Genomic DNA, 23,397 nt, shown 5'->3' on the forward strand with positions numbered 1-23,397 from the left:
TATCGTTATCTGAAGTAATAAACATCATCATAACTCACTGCTGTTTACACAAACTATATAATGTCATAATAAAATGATCAATTATCAAATATCGTTCCTTATTCAACTATCGAGACATGTTCTTCATTATTTAATCGTCTCCACAAAGCAATACTACCTAATAACATATTCTCATTCTCCTAAATATAAATCAATAAAACATCCAATTCACCAATATGCAATTTCAATTACTATGTTATCCTATTCGACATAGATTGGTAGGACATCTTCCCTATAATGTTATCAACGAAACCAGTAATTCACATCAATACCATCAATGTAAAAGATTTGCTTTCTGTCCCCTACTGGATTCAAACCAGGGACCCTCTGCACACATTGACAACTTTCACCATAAAAGTACCGTTACCCGTCGCTCCACCAGTGCCACACAAAGCATCTACTTCCAGTTCATAGAGCAAATGACGTCACCCAACGAAAACCACACTAGCTTTCACCGCTAACTAGCTAGCAATCTCCTGCCGATTACATTCCACCTTCCACGACCTCCCACAAAACACACGATCCCCGTACACCTAACGTACCCCATAATGTCCATTATAACGCTCTCACGTTTCAGCAAGTTTAACATCCACAGAGAAAAAATGGAAATTCTTCAATTTTTCCTAGCAGACGAAATAAAACCACTTTCAAACAGCGTTCTGCATTTACCTCTATCATAGGGTTTAAAAACCCCACTTAACAACATTAACCATCCTAAATTGCCGTAGTAATGTCATATGTTTGGTTCAGTTGATCTATTACCATAAAAGACGTTCACTTCTCCATAAGTCGTAAACTATATCCTATTTCTCCTGTAATCAACTAAAATCATAGCCACACAATTAAACCCCCACTCCGCCATTATCAGAATGAATGAATCTATTAATATATCCTTTCTAAGTAAGCTACAAGTAATACCAAACACTTGCTGTAGTTTACCATCATATATTGAAATAATCAATTTATCACAATCCAATTTATCTATAGACATATTTCACCATTGTCACTCATTTAATCTAGCAAAACCTCATTCAATGACTACCACGCACTCTTCTCTCCATATCCGTTAACATTTTAGCAGATGCTCTTTTTCCAAGCGACTCACAATTAGTGGGCTCATACATTATTATACTTATACTAGCCCCCCTTGTGAATCGAACACCCTACCCTGACTTTGTAAGCACCGTTCTCTACCAACTGAGCTACAGAGGACCACAGATGAGCATATAGTGCCTTTTTCTGATAATGTTATAATTGTAGCCTATTGCATTACTTTAGTTTAAAATATGAGTTTGTTTATTCAACAAATCTAGAACCCACTATAGCATAATAGCCAAAGCTTCTTGCATCCCCCAATTCACGTAACTAAAATACATTATCATTCTAGAATTCAACTATTCGCATACATTACTGATGTCACGCAAACCATAGAATAAAGTAATAACAATTAGAATTTTGTCAAATGCATGTTTTCCATCCAACTATTCAAACTTTCTTTAAATAACTATTTCAGCTCGATACAGTCAAACAAGTATGACTCTCTTTTTACCGGAAACTAATTCATGGCATTAGTAAAATCTACTCACATCCTAACAATAACTAATAGTCCTGACTGTTCCTTCAATCTAAACAACCCACAACTGTAGCTAAACTTTACTTAGAAAACCTAGACTCTGTTCAGCGATGCAGAATCTATGCTTTATCGAAATGACAAGTTAATCCTCCTTTATTCCAATGATAATGGTCAGTAGTTTCAGTATCTGACACATACCACACTTTATCAGAAAATAGCTTTGAAGGACACAGATCTCACACGCTCAACGTAATCAACTTAGCAGTCAACAAGTCAAACCCCACATTCATTGATTTTGAAATAGATCTAACGACCTAACCAAATGAATTATATATCTGCTTCTGAAATAATAGATAGTTTATTATAATGCTTAATTCTACCACATGTCCTATGTACTCTCTCCCATTTCCACGTACATCTACGTGTTTGGGCAAATCAACACCTATAATTTTATCCAATCCCTCGTATTAAATCACACTCACATAAAATTCATTATATTCCATATATTCATATCTACCAAACCATTCATGTTTCTAATTATTCTTTATTGCCACAAATCAGTTAATCACCATCTAGTCTCAGCAGAACAAACAACAAATTACCCAAATCCTTTCCCTCAGTCATAGAATCCTCCTAGAATCATATATGCTGGTCACTATTCCCTGATCTTACAAAATTCTATGACAGGCATTGTTGTACGAAACTCCAAGATATAATTTACAAGAAAAGCTTATTATTTCAATGTATCTATAATTATCAAACACACCTCTATATCTCATCATTCAAACTTCAGAGTGCAACTAATTTACATCATTATACCACTCTTATTCCATATTTATACAATGTTGTTCTTAAACGCCCTTAATTACTTTGTATAACCTACAGGAATATTTTATTCTATCAAAGGGCCCAAATTTGGAATGTTAACCCTATCCTAGTTATTATTTTACTGTAGTCAATTTATCATAATACTGCATCACCTCTAAAGTTTCTAAATATAATGTCAGAAACATACCCTAACAGATTTATCAAAATACAATGCATAGACGTCATATGACCACACCAATAAACGTGACCTGTTCCTCCAACAGGATTTATTCTACCCCTCCTGGTAACGTGAATTTTCTACACTCAGTTGGTCAATGAATACCCACGCACCATTTATTCTTCTCTTTCCTAAGAGAGATTTTGCACACCCTTTCTCCATCAGACAGAAGCTTCAACCAACCTCAAATAGATTTCCCTTCCTTACAGAAAGGCTATCTACTTACAGGATTTAATATTATATTCTCACTCACACAGATGAGCAGACCTACTCTATATATAACACTTTATCAAAATTTGGAAGCCCTTGTAGCTATTTAACCCGTTCATCTACTCAGGATGACCTAACTTTTTTACCTGATAGACCCTACATAATATTGACATCATCACAACACAGGATGATTCACTACTTACCCGTACAGACCTCTAACAAAGAATTTATCATCAGAGCGGTATCCGTAAGTAATCTTGTCTGTTCAGGCCAATGGAATGCTAATCATAGCCCCAAAGCGGTATCCACAAGATTTCTATTTATAGCCCCCTAAGTATTACATACCTGGACTTCACTACTACGCTTTTCTAAGTGACCTGTCAATTCTGCCCTAATTCTTCTGTTACACTTCCTCAACACAGAAAAAGAAGCGGCATTACCCAGGATTTCTGCCTACCTATGCAGTCCTCAAGACGATTAACGTCTAAAGCGGTATCTGCAGGACTTAACCTGTTATTGTCTGATCGCTCAACCAGCCGTACAACCACCCGTGTCGAAATGACCCAGACATAGCAATCAGCAAGATGAATCAACTGAATCAAATGAATCAAATGATAGACCCTACATAATATTGACATCATCACAACACAGGATGATTCACTACTTACCCGTACAGACCTCTAACAAAGAATTTATCATCAGAGCGGTATCCGTAAGTAATCTTGTCTGTTCAGGCCAATGGAATGCTAATTATAGCCCTCCAAAGCGGTATCCACAAGATTTCTATTTATACTACGCTTTGCTAAGCGACCTGTCAATTCTGCCCTAATTTTTCTGTTACACTTCCTCAACACAGAAAAAGAAGCGGCATTACCCAGGATTTCTGCCTACCTATGCAGTCCTCAAGACGATTAACGTCTAAAGCGGTATCTGCAGGACTTAACCTGTTATTGTCTGATCGCTCAGCCAGCCGTACAACCACCCGTGTCGAAATGACCCAGACATAGCAATCAGCAAGATGAATCAACTGAATCAAATGAATCAAATCAATTGAACAGACGGTTCAGACAAACAACAGCGACATGTATTCTTAAATTCAAAAGCTCATAGTGTCTAACTTTCTGGTTCTTAAATTTGGAGAGACCTACTTGGTATTTCTTTAGATGTTGCCGAGCCCCGGATCGGACCACACAAACGTTATACTATTTTAGTAAGAACTTCTTACCTTTTTAAAAGCGGCCGCTTTTGTTTGTATGGTCCGTCCAAGCCGTTTCACAACTGCAAATACATACCGTCACTGATCCCTATCAAATCCTGTTCGTGACGCCAATTATGTTGTAGAAACATTTTACTAGATAATCAACTCAAAAATATCTCTCAAGACATCAGAGCCTGTGAATTTAAGAATTTAGACTTTATTGCATTCAAAGCCTGAGCCTTTCTCCATGCAGAAAGAACTGGCTCTCCTTGGCTCAAAGATCTCCTTTTATACAAATACAAGAGCATAGTCATCCTTGCATAGCATACACAGTTGCTATCCTTAGGGTAATTGATTAACTTCTTCCATGGCCACGCCACCCTTATCTTTCAACGTCTAGATGTCACATGTTGTTTTTCTCCAAAAAGGCTATGTGAACTTTTCCATATGACCTCTTCCTCTTATCTCATTATATTGGTGGCAGACCCTTTCTCAAAAATAATACACATACATACATTAAGGCATGGTTACACACTGTATTGGCTATATTGCTTATTTAAACATACATCTGGATTATAGAATGTCAATCATGTTTACTATATTTTACTTTTGACATTTCCAAACATTTTGCCTTAACGATACATAATTTATTACTATAAGGCCAACAGCATACATATATATATATATATATATATATATATATACAGTGGGGAAAAAAGTATTTAGTCAGCCACCAATTGTGCAAGTTCTCCCACTTAAAAAGATGAGAGAGGCCTGTAATTTTCATCATAGGTACACGTCAACTATGACAGACAAATTGAGAAAAACATTTCCAGAAAATCCCATTGTAGGATTTTTAATGAATTTATTTGCAAATTATGGTGGAAAATAAGTATTTGGTCACCTACAAACAAGCAAGATCTGGCTCTCACAGACCTGTAACTTCTTCTTTAAGAGGCTCCTCTGTCCTCCACTCGTTACCTGTATTAATGGCACCTGTTTGAACTTGTTATCAGTATAAAAGACACCTGTCCACAACCTCAAACAGTCACACTCCAAACTCCACTATGGCCAAGACCAAAGAGCTGTCAAAGGACACCAGAAACAAAATTGTAGACCTTCACCAGGCTGGGAAGACTGAATCTGCAATAGGTAAGCAGCTTGCTTTGAAGAAATCAACTGTGGGAGCAATTATTAGGAAATGGAAGACATACAAGACCACTGATAATCTCCCTCGATCTGGGGCTCCACGCAAGATCTCACCCCGTGGGGTCAAAATGATCACAAGAACGGTGAGCAAAAATCCCAGAACCACACGGGGGGAACTAGTGAATGACCTGCAGAGAGCTGGGACCAAAGTAACAAAGCCTACCATCAGTAACACACTACGCCGCCAGGGACTCAAATCCTGCAGTGCCAGACGTGTCCCCCTGCTTAAGCCAGTACATGTCCAGGCCCGTCTGAAGTTTGCTAGAGTGCATTTGGATGATCCAGAAGAGGATTGGGAGAATGTCATATGGTCAGATGAAACTTTTTGGTAAAAACTCAACTCGTCGTGTTTGGAGGACAAAGAATGCTGAGTTGCATCCAAAGAACACCATACCTACTGTGAAGCATGGGGGTGGAAACATCATGCTTTGGGGCTGTTTTTCTGCAAAGGGACCAGGACGACTGATCCGTGTAAAGGAAAGAATGAATGGGGCCATGTATCGTGAGATTTTGAGTGAAAACCTCCTTCCATCAGCAAGGGCATTGAAGATGAAACGTGGCTGGGTCTTTCAGCATGACAATGATCCCAAACACACCGCCCGGGCAACGAAGGAGTGGCTTCGTAAGAAGCATTTCAAGGTCCTGGAGTGGCCTAGCCAGTCTCCAGATCTCAACCCCATAGAAAATCTTTGGAGGGAGTTGAAAGTCTGTGTTGCCCAGCGACAGCCCCAAAACATCACTGCTCTAGAGGAGATCTGCATGGAGGAATGGGCCAAAATACCAGCAACAGTGTGTGAAAACCTTGTGAAGACTTAAAGAAAACATTTGACCTGTGTCATTGCCAACAAAGGGTATATAACAAACTATTGAGAAACTTTTGTTATTGACCAAATACTTATTTTCCACCATAATTTGCAAATAAATTCATTAAAAATCCTACAATGTGATTTTCTGGATTTTTTTTCTCATTTTGTCGGTCATTGTTGAGGTGTACCTATGATGAAAATGACAGGCCTCTCTCATCTTTTTAAGTGCGAGAACTTGCACAATTGGTGGCTGACTAAATACTTTTTTTCCCCACTGTATGTATGTATGTATGTATGTATGTATGTATGTATGTATGTATGTATTTATGTATATATATATATATATATATATATATATATATATATATAGGGGATCTGAGATGCAGCATTAAGTACAGTACAACATTTCCTTCAGCAAATCCATTAGTTCTGAAGCTGTTATATCCCATCGGAGGGCGCTTCAGTCTTGAAAAAAAAAAAAACACGAGTGTGTGTGCGCCTATTTGTGTATGTGCCTGTCTCCTATGTCTGTGAGCACGTGTACATGTATGCATGGTGTTACCTGTTTGAGGAGGTTGACAAAGCGTTGAGTGTGTGTTCCACCTCTCATAGTCTCCCTCTCTTTCTTCTCAGAAGGGGCATGCAGCCCACAAATCTGTCAACGATACACAACACACCATATTTAACATGACATCAAGTGAAAAGTAGTAGCATCATTAACACATCTAATTCTACTAATCAAGGCCATGATGGAAGACTATGATTAGTAGAATCAAGTATGTTTACTGCTTGGCTGGAGCAAAAGCCTTCAACCACACTGAAACGTGAAGGGTAAGGGCTCTATTCAATCCGTATCACGGAAGTTCAGTGTGATTTAAATTGAAAGGCAATGTTTCCGCGTTAGCGGAGACTGCATTCATCGGAAACACTGCATATATCGGCTCAATTGGAAATGACCTTTACATTTCTATCGCGCAATCTGTAGCACCTCAGCGATACAGATTGAATAGAGTCCCAAGATTGATCACCTCTGGTATATGAGCTAATACAGTATGTGCAGTTACTTGAGGCCAAAACATAAAGGGATTTGAAAAGATGATATCAACAGAATTGTGCAGCTTTTAGTACAGGGATATGGGGAGCTAAAACATATGTGAGACAAAAATATACTGTGTGTCTGTCTAACTTGCAAGTGTGATTTTGCCATTTGGGGCCATTACTGTGAAGAGGGACTGATGAGAAAGATCATGAGTGCCAACTGTTTTGAGCCCCAACTTTTTAGCTAAGAAATATATACAGTGAGGGAAAAAAGTATTTGATGCCCTGCTGATTTTGTACGTTTGCCCACTGACAAAGAAATGATCAGTCTATAATTTTAATGGTAGGTTTATTTGAACAGTGAGAGACAGAATAACAACAACAAAATGCAGAAAAACGCATGAGAACTGGGTGAAAGTGTTGGTTGTGGTCAGATGAGACCAAAATTGAGCTCTTTGGCATCAACTCAACTCGCCGTGTTTGGAGGAGGAATGCTGCCTATGACCCCAAGAACACCATCCCCACCGTCAAACATGGAGGTGGAAACATTATGCTTTGGGGGTGTTTTTCTGCTAAGGGGACAGGACAACTTCACCGCATCAAAGGGATGATGGACGGGGCCATGTACCGTCAAATCTTGGGTGAGAACCTCCTTCCTCAGCCAGGGCATTGAAAATGGGTCGTGGATGGGTATTCCAGCATGACAATGACCCAAAACACACGGCCAAGGCAACAAAGGAGTGGCTCAAGAAGAAGCACATTAAGGTTCTGGAGTGGCCTAGCCAGTCTCCAGACCTTAATCACATAGAAAATCTGTGGAGGGAGCTGAAGGTTTGAGTTGCCAAACGTCAGCCTCGAAACCTTAATGACTTGGAGAAGATCTGCAAAGAGGAGTGGGACAAAATCCCTCCTGAGATGTGTGCAAACCTGGTGGCCAACTACAAGAAACGTCTGACCTCTGTGATTGCCAACAAGGGTTTTGCCACCAAGTACTAAGTCATGTTTTGCAGAGGGGTCAAATACTTATTTCCTTAATTAAAATGCAAATCAATTGATAACATTTTTGACATGCGTTTTTCTGGATTTTGTTGTCGTTATTCTGTCTCTCAGTGTTCAAATAAACCTACCATAAAAATTATAGACTGATCATTTCTTTGTCAGTGGGCAAACGTACAAAATCAGCAGGGGATCAAATACTTTTTTCCCCTCACTGTATATCATTGAGTTAATAAAGCAGCATACAAACATGGTCTCTTTTTAGCTTTCTTGAGTAAGGCAGCTCCAAAATGCAGGCGTTTCAGCCTAGCTCAGTGCTTTCTGTGGTGGTGGGGCAGCCAGCGGAAAATACGGAGCATAGGAGTTGGTAATGTTCTATAGTTGTGCCTTGATTGGCTCAGTGTTCTGTCACTCATGGGGACACTACGTCACCGCCAAATCTAAGGGTAGAGCTCGAAAATGCAATCCCTTGGGTGCTGCCATAGAGTTACATTAGAAGTGCCCATCCAAGAAGGCTCAAGGTCATTGGCCACAAATAACATGACATCAAATCTACAGTAGCTTTGACTGGACTGATCATTTTTTTACATTTTACATTTTAGTCATTTAGCAGACGCTCTTCTCCAGAGCGACTTACAGGAGCAATTAGGGTTAAGTGCCTTGCTCAAGGGCACATTTACGTCATTTAGCAGACGCTCTAGTCCAGAGCGACTCACAAATTGATGCATTCACCCTATAGCCAGTGGGATAACCACTTTACAATTTTTTTTGGGGGGGACAGTCAACGTCATACTTTCAAAATCTTAGCAAGCAGTCGTCATCATGAATCAAGTCGACAATCTACTGGCAAATATTTTTTTATCCTTGTCATATAAAGATAAATAATTAAGAGAAATTATAGATAAAACGTATCGGTGCTCATTTCCAAGTTGGAAATTGCAAATTCAACAATGAGTGGTTTGGACGGAATCAGTGGCTAACTGCAAGCATTGCAAATTAATCACTAGCCTGCTATTCAGTGTAGTGGGTGTGTGGTCCCAAGTCTGGGTTTAAAAGGTCTCTTTTCCAAGCTAAAAATGATAAACATTCAACATTGGCCATGCTGTCAATCCAGCATGATTTCGGCCGCGCTCAAACCAAAATTAACTCGGAACTGGGAAATCTGATTTCAGTGAGTTCAAGACAACTGGGAACTCAGGGAAAAATGTAATCATTTAATATTGTAAGAGCTTTCATTGTCTGCTTATATACCCCCTTTATTTATTCTACGGTTCTGACTTGGTGTAGAGGGAAAATACTGTAAGAACGGCCCATGTTTGAATTCTGTCGCTGTACATTTCAAAAGTGCTGAACAAATTGTTATATTGACTACATCCGTCCTAGCTCGCTCATTAATGTCTTAATCGAAATTACGGATTGCCTCTTATCCGCTCGTCGTCCCCTTATGCCATAGTTTGTACATCTCAATTGTCAGTAGAAACCACATTTGCTTATGCAAGTCAGCCATATCAGCTATGTTTTTAAAAAGGCAGTAAATGAGGCTGAATAAACTGTTTCGCTGCCAGACAAGGCTCCGCTGATAGCCAGGTGTAGCAGTGGTAAGTTGTTGGGACTTCTGTTGGGACAGCTTTATGTAGGCCCTAACAGTTTGTGGGCACCGTTTGTCACCGTTATAGTGCAATTAATGTATTGTTTAGGGTGGTGTTGTGCATTGCAGCAAAAAAAGTTTTGGGGTTTGCCTCACCAAGATTTACATGTTAGAATCGCCACTGCCCATGAGCCACATGACACCCCTTGTCTAACTGGTCCCTCCAAGATATGTATATTGAGCAGGGTCCACAATATGAAGCATACCTAATCCTATACTGATATGTGATACAAAATCATGTATTTGAACCCAGGTCTGGTTGTATATCCGTTGCACGACCGGAGTGTGTACGGGGCCTGAAAGCTTCGAATGGACTGATGAGATCATGACATAGGAATGAACAGTGTCACGTGATCGATGACTTTGTCCATTCATATAGTAATTGGTTTTTACAGACCATCAATGTTAACAAATGAATGAAGTACTATGTAAGGGGAAGTTCAGGATTTTATAACTTGATGTTAGATGGTTCCTATCCCCTGAAAGTAGTCTATGACATGTGCAAGGAGAAACTGTAATCCATGGTTTCTTTAAACAGCCACTAGAAACTTCTGCTATCTTTAGCCAGCGCTAGCTAACAATCAATGGAAATGATAGGGGCAATCATGCAATGTTAAAGAAAAGAGTCAAATCAACGCAATATTTGGTTTGACGTTACTCAAAGGTGATTTGGCAATTCTTTAAAAAACATTAGACGATTGCCCCTATCACTTCCATTGATTGTTAGCTAGTGGTGTGTCTTCCTATTTAAAAGCACCTACAGTGCATTCGGAAAGTATTCAGACCCCTTGACTTTTACATTTAGATTTTAGTCATTTAGCAGACGCTCTTATCCAGAGCGACTTACAGTTAGTGAGTTTATACATTTTCATACTTTTGCCACATTGTTATGTTACAGCCTTATTCTAAAATGGATTAAATTGTTTTGTTTTTCTCCTCATTAATCTACACACAATACCCCATAATGACAAAGCGAAATCAGGTAAAAATAATAAAAATAATGAAATATCACATTTACATAAGCATTCAGACCTTTTACTCAGTACTTTGTTGAAGCACCTTTGGGAGCGATTACAGCAGGGGTGTCAAACATACGGCCCGCGGGCCGGATCCGGCCCGCAAACGGGTTTAATCCGGCCCGCGAGATGATTTCAAAAAAAAAAAAAAAATTTTTTTTTTTTTTTTTTTTGTTTTTTTTGGGGGTATAAAAATGCGCTGCTATTTTTCAATAAAATAAACTGCTGTTCCAATTGCGTCCACTGGATGGCGCAATAGCAATTGTGTTAAGCAAGCAAACTGTTTATACCGGGGCAGAGCAAGTAGGTCAAGCACGTGCAGCCAATGAGCTACTTTGTTTTGCCCGCAATATTTATTACGGCTTCTACTTTTAACATTATGTGCTTTGGCACCCTCATTGCCCCAATATGTCTCTGTCAAAAAAGAGAAAAGTGGACGCAGAGTGCAGAGTGTTCCAAAAAAAATGGTCATCCTATTTAATCACGGAATTGAATGGGAAAGCTGTATGTTTGGTGTGTTCAGAGCATGTTGCAGTGCTGAAAGAATATAACCTTCGTCGCCTCTATGTGAGTCTTCATGCCGACAAATATGACAACTTTCAAGGACAGCGGAGATGAGAGAAGGTGAATGAACTGTTGGCGGGTCTGAAGAAACAGCAGTCTGTGTTTACTCACAGCCGAGACATCAGTGACGCTGCAGTGAAAGCTAGCTACCTCATTGCTAATGAAATCGCAGTGGCTTCAAAACCATTTAGTGAGGGTGAATTTGTAAAAACATGCATGATGAAGGCAGCGGAGATTGTGTGCCCTGAAAAGCGGCAGGCTTTTGCAAATATCAGCCTGACAAGAAACACAGTTGCAGACAGGATTTCCGATCTTTCAGTGGATTTGGACAGCCAGTTGAAGCAAAAAGTAAAGTCATTTATTGCGTTTTCGGTTGCAATTGATGAAAGCACGGACATTACAGATGTTGCACAACTGGCCATTTTTTCATCCGCGGAGTTGATGACACATTGACCGTCACCGAGGAGTTCGTGGAGTTGGTGCCGATGACAGATACAACGACAGCAGCTGATATTTTTACCGCACTCGTCGGCGCGCTGGACAGGGTCGGAGTGAACTGGTCCCGCGCTGTCAGCCTGGCTACAGATGGTGCGCCCTCAATGATCGGGAAAAAAGCAGGCATTGTGACAAAGTTCAGAGAGAAAGTGCAATCTGCAAATGGAGGACGTGATTTTTTGACTTTTCACTGTATTTTGCACCAGGAGGCTTTGTGTTGCAAGTCATTAAAGATGGATAACGTCATGAAGGTGGTCATCCAAACTGTTCATTTCATCCGATCCAGAAGCCTGAATCACCGTCAGTTTGACAGCATTCTCAGAGAGAAAGACCACATCTATGGCCTGCCATACCACACTGAGGTAAGATGGTTAAGCCGAGGTGCTGTGCTGAGGCGTTTCTTTGATTTACGAGAGGAAATTGAACAGTTCATGGAAGAAAAGGGCAAACCAGTGTTAGAATTTCATTCCGCAGAATGGATGCCGGACCTTACATTTATGGTGGATGTTACAGAGCACCTGAATAACTTGAACAAACAGCTGCAAGGGCGCAACAAAGTTGTCACGCAGTATTATGACAGCATACGTTCTTTCAAGTTGAAGCTGTCATTGTGGGAGACGCAACTTGCCGGTGGTGATGCAGCTCACTTCCCCTGTCTGAAAAATGTGTGCGCGACCCAACATGTGGCAGACATGAAGCGGTTCAAAGATAAAATAACTGGACTGTTACGGGAGTTTGAGCAACGCTTTCAGATTTATGTTTATATGTTTTTATGTTGATGTGCTATTGTTTTTAATTGATTTTATTTTATTTGTATATTTAACCTATTCTTGACTCTGTGGTTGTTGCACTTGTTTGGGGAACAGGATTTCATTATTTGTATCTACATTTCTGCCTGAGAAATGACACCCTGATATAGTTCTGTGATCTGTGAAACAGTTCTGTTAATCACTGAGGCATTGTGTGTTTGTGTGTTCTTTTTCTTTAGAATTTTCAAATAAACTTGAGGTGTTTTATGATCAATAGTGATGTTGTGCTTGTACTATTTTGGACACACTGTCCTCAGGCTCCAGCTTTATGTTGTATGTTGATCATATTAAAACAAAGAAAACAATCTGAAGTTGCTGTTTTGAAGTTATATATACCATGATTTTTCCGGTCCGGCCCACTTGGGAATAGATTTTCCTCCATGTGGCCCCTGAGCTAAAATGAGTTTGACACCCCTGGATTACAGCCTTGAGTCTTCATGGGTATGACACTATGATAGGAGAATTTGTAGTGACTAAAATATTCCACCATGTCACTATGTAACGGTGTGAAATGTATTAAGAATAATAAGATAATAATGTGTGTGCATAGGACAAGTAAAGATTATGACATTGTGTTACTATTTAGCATATGAGTAGGATTTAGGCCAAACAACAAAGGAGCAGGAGAACTGTCGACAGTCAACTTACAACTGTGAAACCAAGATAAGGAAATAGGCCTCCCAATTTAGGGCGGGAAGACACCGTTAGGCTTGGAGGAGATTATGAAACATGTTGCAGAATATGATAATGATATATATGTGTACAGTGGAAAAATACAGCCTGCCTAAAGCGGGGTGGGATTTTTACTCTGGTGTGTGTGTATAAAAGATGGACTCTGAACTTGAGAGGGCAGAGCGCTCTCAATGAATAAAGACTGACCATTGCAGTAAGAAATCTTTGTTTAATTTATTTAAAACTAGAGATTTATACCTCTGGGAATTATTCAAAGATTTAAGAAGTGTTTAACTTCAACCATTAAGATAACAAAATTATTGTGACACACTACAAGCTTGGTACACCTGTATTTGGGGAGCGTCGCTGCACAGCTATTTTCAGGTCTCCCAAGAGATGTTCGATCGGGTTCAAGTCTGGGCTCTGGCCAGAGCCCGCTCCTGCGTTGTCTTGGCTGTGTGCGTCGGGTCGATGTCCTGTTGGAAGTTGAACCTTCGCCCCAGTCTGAGGTCCTGAGCGCTCTGGAGCAGGTTTTCATCAAGGATCTCTCTGTACTCTTCTCCGTTCATCTTTCCCTCGATCCTGACTAGTCTCCCAGTCCCTGCCGTTGAAAAACATCCCCACAGAATGATGCTGCCATCACCATGATTCACCGTAGGGATGGTGCCAGGTTTCCTCCAGACGTGACGCTTGGTATTCAGGCCAAATAGTTAAATCTTGGTTTCATTAGACCAGAGAATCTTGTTTCTCATGGTCTGAGAGTCTTTAGGTGCCTTTTGGCAAACTCCAAGTGGGCTGTCATGTGCCTTTTACTGAGGAGTGGCTTCCGTCTGGCAACTACCATAAAGGCCTGATTGGTGGAGTGCTGCTGAGATGGTTGTCCTTCTGGAAGGTTCTCCCATCTCCACAGAGGAACTATGGAGCTCTGTCAGAGTGACCATCGGGTTCTTGGTCACATACCTGACCAAGGCCCTTCTCCCCCGATTGCTCAGTTTGGCCGGGCGGCCAGCTCTATGAAGAGTCTTGGTGGTTCCAAACTTCTTCCATTTAAGAATGATGGAGGCCACTGTGTTCTTGGGGACCTTCAATGCTGCAGAAATTTTTTGGTACCCTTCCTCAGATCTATGCCTCGACACAATCCTGTCTCGGAGCTCTACGGACAATTCCTTCGACCTCATGGCTTGGCTTTTGCTCTGACATGCACTGTCAACAGTGGGACCTTATATAGACAGGCGTGTGCCTTTCCAAATCATGTCCAGTCAACTGCATTTACCACAGGTGGACTCCAATCAAGTTGTAGAAACATCAAGGATAATCAACGGAAACAGGACGCACCTGAGCTCAATTTCGAGTCTCATAGCAAATGAGGGAAAAACTAGTTTTTTTCCATTTTAGAATAAGGCTGTAACGTAACAAAATGTGTAAAAAGTCAAGGGGTCTGAATACTTTCCGAAGGCACTGTACGTTTTGAATTAGTTTTGGCTTAAGAGTTTATGTAAATTCCATCCACATGCAGTCAGTTTAATTCTAAACCTTTTCGATAAAAAACAATTTAGTAGTCATCTGCTTCTCGACAATAGAAATCCCTGACCCCTTTTCACACTTTTTACAGTGTCCACTGAAGCCACAGATATTGAAGGGATTAACAGGTCTATTGCAAAAACCGCAACTACTACTTCCACTGTCACTTTGGATCCTGACATTGGAGCAGCCGCATTAGTCTTCCTTGTTTCTTTAGTAACCAACATCATTTTGAGTCTCCCCACTAATGTCTATGTCCTCTGATAGTGAGGGGAGGGGAAGGTTTGGTGGCCTCAGACTTCTTCGTTCTCAACCTCGTTGTGTCTGAAATCTTTGTCTGCTTGTGCATTGCCTAAGCCTATCTGGACCAACATGTTCTAGGTGTTCTTCGACATACTACTGCATTTTTCCTAGTTTTCATGTTCACTGGCCAGCCCGTGTTCCAATCCTATATCGGTGTGGAGTGCTACCTGGCGGTGGTCCGCTCTGTGGTCTTCCTGAAGTACAAACACCTGAGATATAAGATAGCATGTTCAGGGTTGGCCTGCTTGACCTTTGCTGATAGGAGTGATACAGTAGAATTTATCTTAAGTAGTTCCCTGGTCTGGTTCTCTATGAAGTTGTTCTGCTGTTTGACAGTTCTGATTGCTCTGAAACCTACTGGGCAGCGGGAGGGGGACAGGGAGAGAGAAGGGACAAAGAACATGAAGATGAGGGTCTTCAGGATCATTTTGATTATTCTAGTCACAATGCTGATTAACTATCTTCCGATGATAGTGGTAATAGTTATGCAAGATTACTTAGAATTCACACAGGGGATTCTTGCCAGGGCCATTAGTTTGTCCATTGTAGTTGTGACTGGGTTTGTGCAGCCCCTCCTATAACTCCTTAGGGATGGGAAACTCCCATGTATCAAGAGTCCTTGAGGGAAAGGTTTCATGACCTGTACTATTCATGTTACAGTAACATAGTACATTTATCTGGGTTTGTATAGAATATGAAGGTCCACAATTTTGGATGTAATAAAGTAGAATATTTTAGTTTATATTTGATGATTTGTAAGTGTGATGAATCACTTCTAATTACTGAAACTTGTTTAGCAAGTATCAAAAAATAATAGGTTATCAATAAATGAGTAGTCCAGCATTATTTTCAACATTTACAACACTTATAAGCATCGTAGGCATTTGTAACTATTATAACCATTTACAAACCATTTATCAAGCATTTACAAGCATTAACAGCTTATTTAATGGAAGTTATTAGTAAGTCACTTTAATAACTCTAAATTGATACCTTTATGTTTAGATTGTAATCTTTATACTCAATAAATGTGCCTGCTGAACTCCACTTTTGAATTAATTTTGTATGAAATAATATGCCATTTTATGTAAGTATTTCTTTAAAAAGTAAAACATTTTAACAAAACCAATATCTGATATATTAAAGTTTGTTATACCTGGAGATTTATGGGATGGTATACATTGGGGTTCACAAACCTTTTGCTTCATAACCCTCTAATTGACGTGTTCTTTTGACTGACAAACCCCCGATAAGGGTTGAGCTGTGACGCAAAGCAACACATGGTTCCCCCCGACCAAAAGGTTCTTACATTTACATACATTTTAGTCATTTAGCAGACGCTCTTATCCAGAGCGACTTACAGTTAGTGAGTGCATACATTATTATTAATAATCTTAAGGCCCCCAGAACAAAAGGGCCGGTTCTGAGCAGTGAAAAAACATACTCAGACCAAAATATAATAAAACAATAACATTCAAAACATCTAACTCTTGTGACTAATGTTAAGGAATTTACTAATAATTCAATGATGTGTATCTATGGGCAAAAAAATGTCAATCGGATGAACCGGCGACCTATCTGCACCACTGCCCCGACCCACTGGGTCCCGACCCACAGTTTGGGAACTCCTGCACTAAGGTACATACTGGGAATGTCTTGAGACTGCCTCTGTGGTTTATTGCCAAACATCCTGCAGAAGACATGTAGGGCTTCTGTCTCACGGCCAGCCTGGCAAAGAAAGAGAAGTGTGTTTAATGATGAAACAAACCAAATTACGGATATTATTTTGTAAACTAACTTGTTGAACTTGGTTGGACTTGTATACAAGGCTAAGGGTCCTATTGGATTATTCAGAAACACTTATCGGAGCTATACTGTACGGCCTATTGTTACACAAAAAGGTGGTCTTTAAAGAAAGCATTTTGGATTTTAAAGATCGGTGGCCTGTAAGCACTGGTGTACCTCCATGAGGAACCGGGGGCTTTCGGGCATGGCCAGACTGAAGATGAGTGCCGATGTGAGGCTGGGGACAGAGCACAGCACCACAAACAGCCTCCAGCTCTGGAAGTCCAGCCCACCCAGAGAAAAGCCAACCCAGGTCCGGGGAATGATCAGCCACGCCAGGCCTGTAGGCAAACACACACCCAGACGCTTACCAAATGTTCATTAGCATCACATATTGTGACTTTCAATAAATACATTTGCATTGGAGCAAAAGTGTGTGGCTAGAATATTTGTCAATGTATTTCCATTACGTACACGTCTCACGAATGATTGACACTTAAAACAGAAAAATTATATTATTGGACATGGGCCTATATTTTATGGTTTTAATGAGCATGTGCACCTAAACATTGCCTACAGACACATGCAACAGTAATCATCTCTACCTCCCTCAAACATTTGATACGAGGACAAGCATCATCTGACTGTGACAGAAGACAATGTGTATTAATGGCGTCCACTGCACACCTGCTGCCAGGATATTCCCTGCCATCCAGAAGGTGGCCAGAGCACTTATCATGGCCCCTCTCTTCAGCCTGGGCTGAAACTCTGAAAAGTAGGAGAAGATGACTGGGATTGAACCTCCCACCCTGGAAAAGGCAAACGGAAAAGACTTGTTAGAATCCACTACACACTTAAAGAGTCCTACACAGTAGATTTCCAAAGTGTTAACTGAGCAGAGTCTAGGTATTTCAATGACAACTGCCTGTTGGCGAGGGTGAGAGGGAAACATATGACTAGCCTATGCCCTGGAAAGACGTTCCGGTGAAAGTTGAAATTCATCCTTTAAAAATGAAGAGAGCAGATGCAGCTTTGAGTGTTTGTGAAATTATTCACTTTGCATTTCCGTGTTTGTGTCTTTGTGGATGTGTGCGTGTGTGTGTTTGCGTGTACCATCTTCATTAGGTCCAAACAGAGGGGTATGTAACAAAGTGCTTACCCTACACCGCTGATGAACCGTAGTAGAAGGAAGAGCCAGAACCTCGGGGCGAAGCTGGCCAGCGCCCCAAACACTCCGTTCACTGTCAGGGAAATCACCAAGACCTTCTGGCGCCCCCTCTGGTCAGCCAGGTAACCCCACATGTACCCACCTATCATCATTCCTATGGGAACAAAGTGCAAAACAGAGCATAGAAAATTCAGACGCCTCATTTAGAAAAGGTTCTTATGCACAGATTTCTTACGAACAACGTTGTTATTCATAAACCTTGAACTTGACGTGAAATGTGGTTTTACATGTGATTGATGAATGACTTGGTTGTTAACCACATGAGCCTTCTCACACTAATAGAACCCAGATTAAGTCTGTCCTTACATATCAGTACTACAGCAGCATCTGTAATCAAGTGAACTGATATTTAGGCCTTTTTTAAATGTGATGACTGAATTGTTTAGTTGACATTATATCAACTATTTACCCATATAAGCTATTCCTTACCGAGGAAAATGTTGGCCGTCAGTAACCCCATGTCTGAGGAGCTGAGATGGAGGTCACAGCGGGCCGTGGGCAGCAGAAAGGAAACACACAGGATCTCCACCGCGTCACTGGCGTTGGCCCATCCACACACCACCAACAGGAGCCCATGGAACAAACCAAAACCTAAAAGGTGGGGCGCAGAGACCAGACACTAGACAGGAATACTGTTTATTTTCTAATGAGAATATGGTGTGATGTGATCTGGGGAAGGGTATCAAAAACAATTATGTAGCATTGAAGGTCCCCAAGAACACAGTGGCCTCCATCATTATTAAATGGAAGAAGTTTGGAACCACCAAGACTCTTCCTAGAGCTGGCCTCCAGGCCAAACTGAGCAATCGGGGGAGAAGGGCCTTGGTCAGGGAGGTGACCAAGAACCCGATGGTCACTCTGACAGAGCTCCTCTGTGGAGATGGGAGAACCTTCCAGAAGGACAACCATCTCTGCAGCACTCCACCAATCAGACCTTTATGGTAGAGTGGCCAGACAGAAGCCATCCTCAGTAAAAGGCACAGACAGCCCGCTTGGAGTTTGCCAAAAGGCACCTAAAGGACTCTCAGACCATGAGAAACAAGATTATCTGGTCTGATGAAACCAAGATTGAACTCTTTGGCTTGAAAGCCAAGCGTCACGTCTGGAGGAAACCTGGCACCATCCCTACGGTGAAGCATGGTGGTGGCAACATCATGCTGTGGGGATGTTTTTCAGCGGCAGGGACTGGGAGACTAGTCAGGATCGAGGGAAAGATGAACGGAGCAAAGTACAGAGAGATCCTTGATGAAAACCTGCTCCAGAGCGCTGAGGACCTCAGACTGGGGCGAAGGTTCACCTTCCAACAGGACAACGACCCTAAGCACACAGCCACGACAACGCAGGAATGCCTTCGGGACAAGTCTCTGACTGTCCTTGAGTGGCCCGGCCAGAGCCCGGACTTGAACCCGATCGAAAATCTCTGGAGAGACCAGAAAATAGCTGTGCAGCGATGCGCCCCATCCAACCTGACAGAGCTTGAGGATCTGCAGAGAAGAATGGAAGAAACTCCCCAAATACAGGGGTGCCAAGCTTGTAGCGTCATCGCTGCCAAAGGTGCTTCAACAAAGTACTGAGTAAAGGGTCTGAATACACATGTAAAATGTGATATTTACGTTTTTTATGAGGTATTGTGTGTAGATTGATGAGGGTGAAAAAAACAATTTAATCAATTTTAGAATAAGGCTGTAATTGAACAAAATGTGGAAAAAGGCAAGGGATCTGAATACTTTCCAAATGCACTGTACCACAAACCCCAGAGGTGCCTTATTGCTATTATAAACTGGTTACCATGGTAATTAGAGCAGTAAAAAGTTATTATTATTATTATTATTATTATTATTATAATAATAGGCATTCGGCGCTCAAACCACCCAGTTTATAATAATGAATACACCTCGTGTTACACATCAAACACAAAATACCAGTAAAGTCTACCTGCTTCTTCAACAGCTTCCTCATATGTTAGTTTTCTTTGTCTACGTCCATGAACATCATTTGCATTATCTCCACTACTCCTCTCAAAAAGAACTTCACCTGAAATGTTAATAAAAACAACAGACAATTTACAAAGCCATTTAAAATGCATGAGCATTAATTACTAAAAACATCTCATGGAAAACACAAGTCTGATAATGCAGTTACACCTACTACATATTGCATTTGACATCAGGACTACATTTGTATACTAGTAAAGACTAGACGTTGGACTAGTTTACGGATAGGGTGGGTGCATGACATTTCAAAGTCCACCAGGTGGAGTTTACGCATGTACCTTCATCTGAGTCAAGGCTAGCTAGCTCCGGGTGGCTGGTGAGAAGTGGCGGTCGTGCTGCATCATCTCCGGACGCCTCTATATGGATTTGTCGAGACATAGCCGGCTGTTTCAGCAAGCTAAAACTCCAGTACGACTTCTTGTTTTGTCGAGACTACATGTCAGTGGATACTTCTTGATGCATAGTAACTGTATTACCAGAGAACCACATATTTATCCACACACAGTTATGGAGTGAAGCGCAAGATTATCCATTATATTGATTAGATACTCTAGTTGCCGCTCTAAAAAATGAAAAGAAATGTCTTCAAAAAAGAAAGGCAGTCGGAGGGGGAGGCAAGATCAGATGGGACCATTCTAGCCAATGAGAGGGCTATACGTTCATGAACTAGCCAATGAGAGGGCTATACGTTCATGAACTAGCCAATGAGAGGGCTATACGTTCATGAACAACAAGCACAACTCCGATATGAGGTGTTTTTTCTCAAGGTTGCCGGGTTGTCACGTGTCCTACTTATATCAGTACACTCATAACAACCTAAGCATTACAAAACTTCGATTCTATCAAATAAGCCACATGTAGCAAATAAATCATTCAATTTTTTCGACACTCTCATTGACATCCATACAAAAACTCCTCGCTTGATAAGCGAAAAAAACGAAAAACGCCACCTGCCGGAGTAGACAGATTTTGGCCTATATTATCCCTCTTGCTTCGCCTCTTCTTCTCTGAGTGAACTGAACCTACTTCCTGTTTTAAGAAATGGATGAGCTGTTAGCCTTCTTCTTCGGTGGGGTTTAACGGCGTTGGCATCCAATATAATGTTGCATTACCGCCATCAACTGGAGTACAAATCCATTATACTTTGTGACACAAAATGGGAAAAGGGAGAGAAAAAAATGTTGCCTGCCAACTAACCCTACACTCATTAAAAACCCACCACCCAATTGCACTAATTTAACCCAATCTGATCCTACACCAGGCTGACGTCCTGGAAGGACGGGACACTACCATTCAACACCCCATGTAACTCTTCTGCAGTAAGATCTCGCAATCCCAAGTACTTCTCTGCCTCTGCCACCACAACACCTATTTTCTATGATTTCCATTCCATTCCTGGGGTACAGTTGATAACCATGGCAATGAATGCTAAAAAGCCAACCTTACATTTCTTTTCGTGGGCCTATCACTCTGTACTGGCAAAAGTCTACTACTCACCGGGAGCCTATTAGGATCCCTCACCCTTGACCCATCTTCCTCTACTTTCTTCACTGCCTCAGCATAGGACACCTTCTGTACACCTCTGACTCTGGCAATCTCAACCTGCCTCTCTCACACCGGACACTTCTGATACCCAGCAACATGGGCACCCCTACAGTTAACACAAATACCGCTTCTTTCACCAATACTACACATTCCTTTTTCCCATGCCTGCATGCACACTTCTCACATCTAGGAATCTCCCTCCTACACACTTCTGCAACATGACCATAAACTTGGCACCTGAAACACCATAGTGGATTCAGCACAAAAACTTGTATGGGATAACTGATTACTAACATTACTTTGTTGGGTTACAACTCAGCATCAAAACTCAAAAGGACAGACAGACATTGAGTCTTCTGTTTCAGCACTCTCGCCACTGGGTCTGCGAGTGTCACGGACCTGGTTGGCCTTCTTCTATGGCAGTGATTTTCAACTGGTGGGTTGCAACCCAAATTTGGGTCGCGGGAGTTTTTGAATGGGTCGCGGGTGTCTGATTAAAAAAAACATATATAAATAAATATGTACTTTTTTTACAATTAAAAAATACTTCAGTCTGAACATAATCAACTTAAACCAGGTAGAAAGTGTGTAGAAATTATAATGAATTCACATTTTTAAATAATTGAATCTCAGATTATTTTATTTATTTTTTATCACAGTAATTTCAATAGAGCTATTAGCAGCACTATATTGGTTGATTCTTCATCAAGAATATGGGCAAAATTGTATCATTGACAACGAAAGAGTTGATACATTTACTCTCAAAGCATTAGAAATAGTTTTCCAGATTGTATTTTGCCGATTATTTTTCGCGATGCGAATGTTGGGTCACGACTGAGACAAACTGGTTCAATTTAGGTCCCAAGGCAAAACCAGTTGAGAACCACTGTTCTATGTGTTGTATTATGGCGGTCCGCAATTGGTTGGCCTTCAAAATAAAAGCTCTTATTTGAATACATTGACATTTCAAAGAAATGCTAAATTATTAGCATATCTATGACATTTGAAGAATACTCTTGCAGGAACCAAAGGGGTACTAGAGGGGGGGCGTCCATGCAGGAACCAATGGGATACTCGAGGAGGGGTGTTCATGAAGGAACCAATGGGATACTCGATGACGGGGGTGTTCCGCAGATACAGGAACGCCTCGAATTGCACACTATTGTTTGAGCCAGTAGGTGGTGTTCTTTTTTTCTGCCACCCCTCCGTCTCAAAAGTTTTATATGATGCTGTCTGTCTGTTTGCGTTGAATGAAGATGGCGACCAGTTCAGAGCGTAGTCCCCCTCCCTTTCCCGAGGACCTGGAACCGGAGCCTGACGAAGTTGGAGACCAAGACAGTGATGACGGAGAAGACATTTTTCTTGGCGCAGTGAGTGTGTGTTGTTGATTTCTGACTAACGTTATTTTGTCAAGAAAAACCTCGGCATTCTACGGGTTGCTATCCAAGTAGCTAGCTACTGTAGCTGCCAAATATTGCTAACTAGGGCCTGTGAAATCCATTGGGTTCATTGACACGAAGCTATTAGTTAGCTAACTAGCCGGATATGCATTAACTAACTACAGTGCTCTCGTCTCCTGAGCAGCTACCCCATATGGAGTGTCCTACCGGTTCTAGAAACATAAAGCCCTTTACTTTCATATCACAACAAAATAATTTCCCAAATGCAAAATATACAGTCACTGTAAACTTTTAACCTGCTAT

General features: G+C 41.0%; 1 protein-coding gene across 4 annotated transcripts; it reads right to left on the reverse strand.

The window, feature by feature from the left end:
- Positions 1-6,632: 6,632 nt before the first annotated feature.
- On the reverse strand, positions 6,633-21,134 carry LOC311121665 (synaptic vesicle glycoprotein 2B-like). 4 transcript variants are annotated; one of them, XM_084196124.1, is made up of 8 exons: positions 20,428-21,131; positions 20,091-20,189; positions 18,585-18,746; positions 18,087-18,249; positions 17,615-17,736; positions 17,105-17,268; positions 16,789-16,870; positions 6,633-6,735 (listed from the first exon to the last, which is right to left on the reverse strand). In XM_084196124.1, exons 1-8 carry the CDS (start codon positions 20,525-20,527, stop codon positions 6,710-6,712), a joined length of 918 nt encoding a protein of 305 aa, XP_084052250.1. In that variant the 5' UTR covers positions 20,528-21,131; the 3' UTR covers positions 6,633-6,709. The 4 variants fall into 4 exon arrangements, with proteins under 4 accessions (XP_084052250.1, XP_084052248.1, XP_084052247.1 ...); XM_084196122.1 differs by lacking the exon at positions 6,633-6,735 and adding an exon at positions 13,533-15,496 and having other exon boundaries at positions 20,428-21,134; XM_084196121.1 differs by lacking the exon at positions 6,633-6,735 and adding an exon at positions 13,533-15,499 and having other exon boundaries at positions 20,428-21,134.
- Between the last annotated feature and the right edge of the window lie 2,263 nt (positions 21,135-23,397).

The sequence above is a fragment of the Coregonus lavaretus genome (genome assembly GCF_964263955.1).
Source record: "Coregonus lavaretus genome assembly, contig: HAP1_SCAFFOLD_5154, whole genome shotgun sequence".
Taxonomy (NCBI): domain Eukaryota; kingdom Metazoa; phylum Chordata; class Actinopteri; order Salmoniformes; family Salmonidae; genus Coregonus; species Coregonus lavaretus.

Bases quoted from the DNA above. Each gene is read 5' to 3' on its own strand.
- LOC311121665 (XM_084196121.1), bottom strand. From the start codon at position 20,527: ATGTCTCGACAAATCCATATAGAGGCGTCCGGAGATGATGCAGCACGA. The intron at 17,737-18,086 runs GTAAGCACTTTG...TGCCTTTTCCAG, and splicing joins CGGTTCATCAGCGGTGTAGG to GGTGGGAGGTTCAATCCCAG. The intron at 17,269-17,614 runs GTGTGCAGTGGA...GTTTGCCTACAG, and splicing joins AGGGAATATCCTGGCAGCAG to GCCTGGCGTGGCTGATCATT.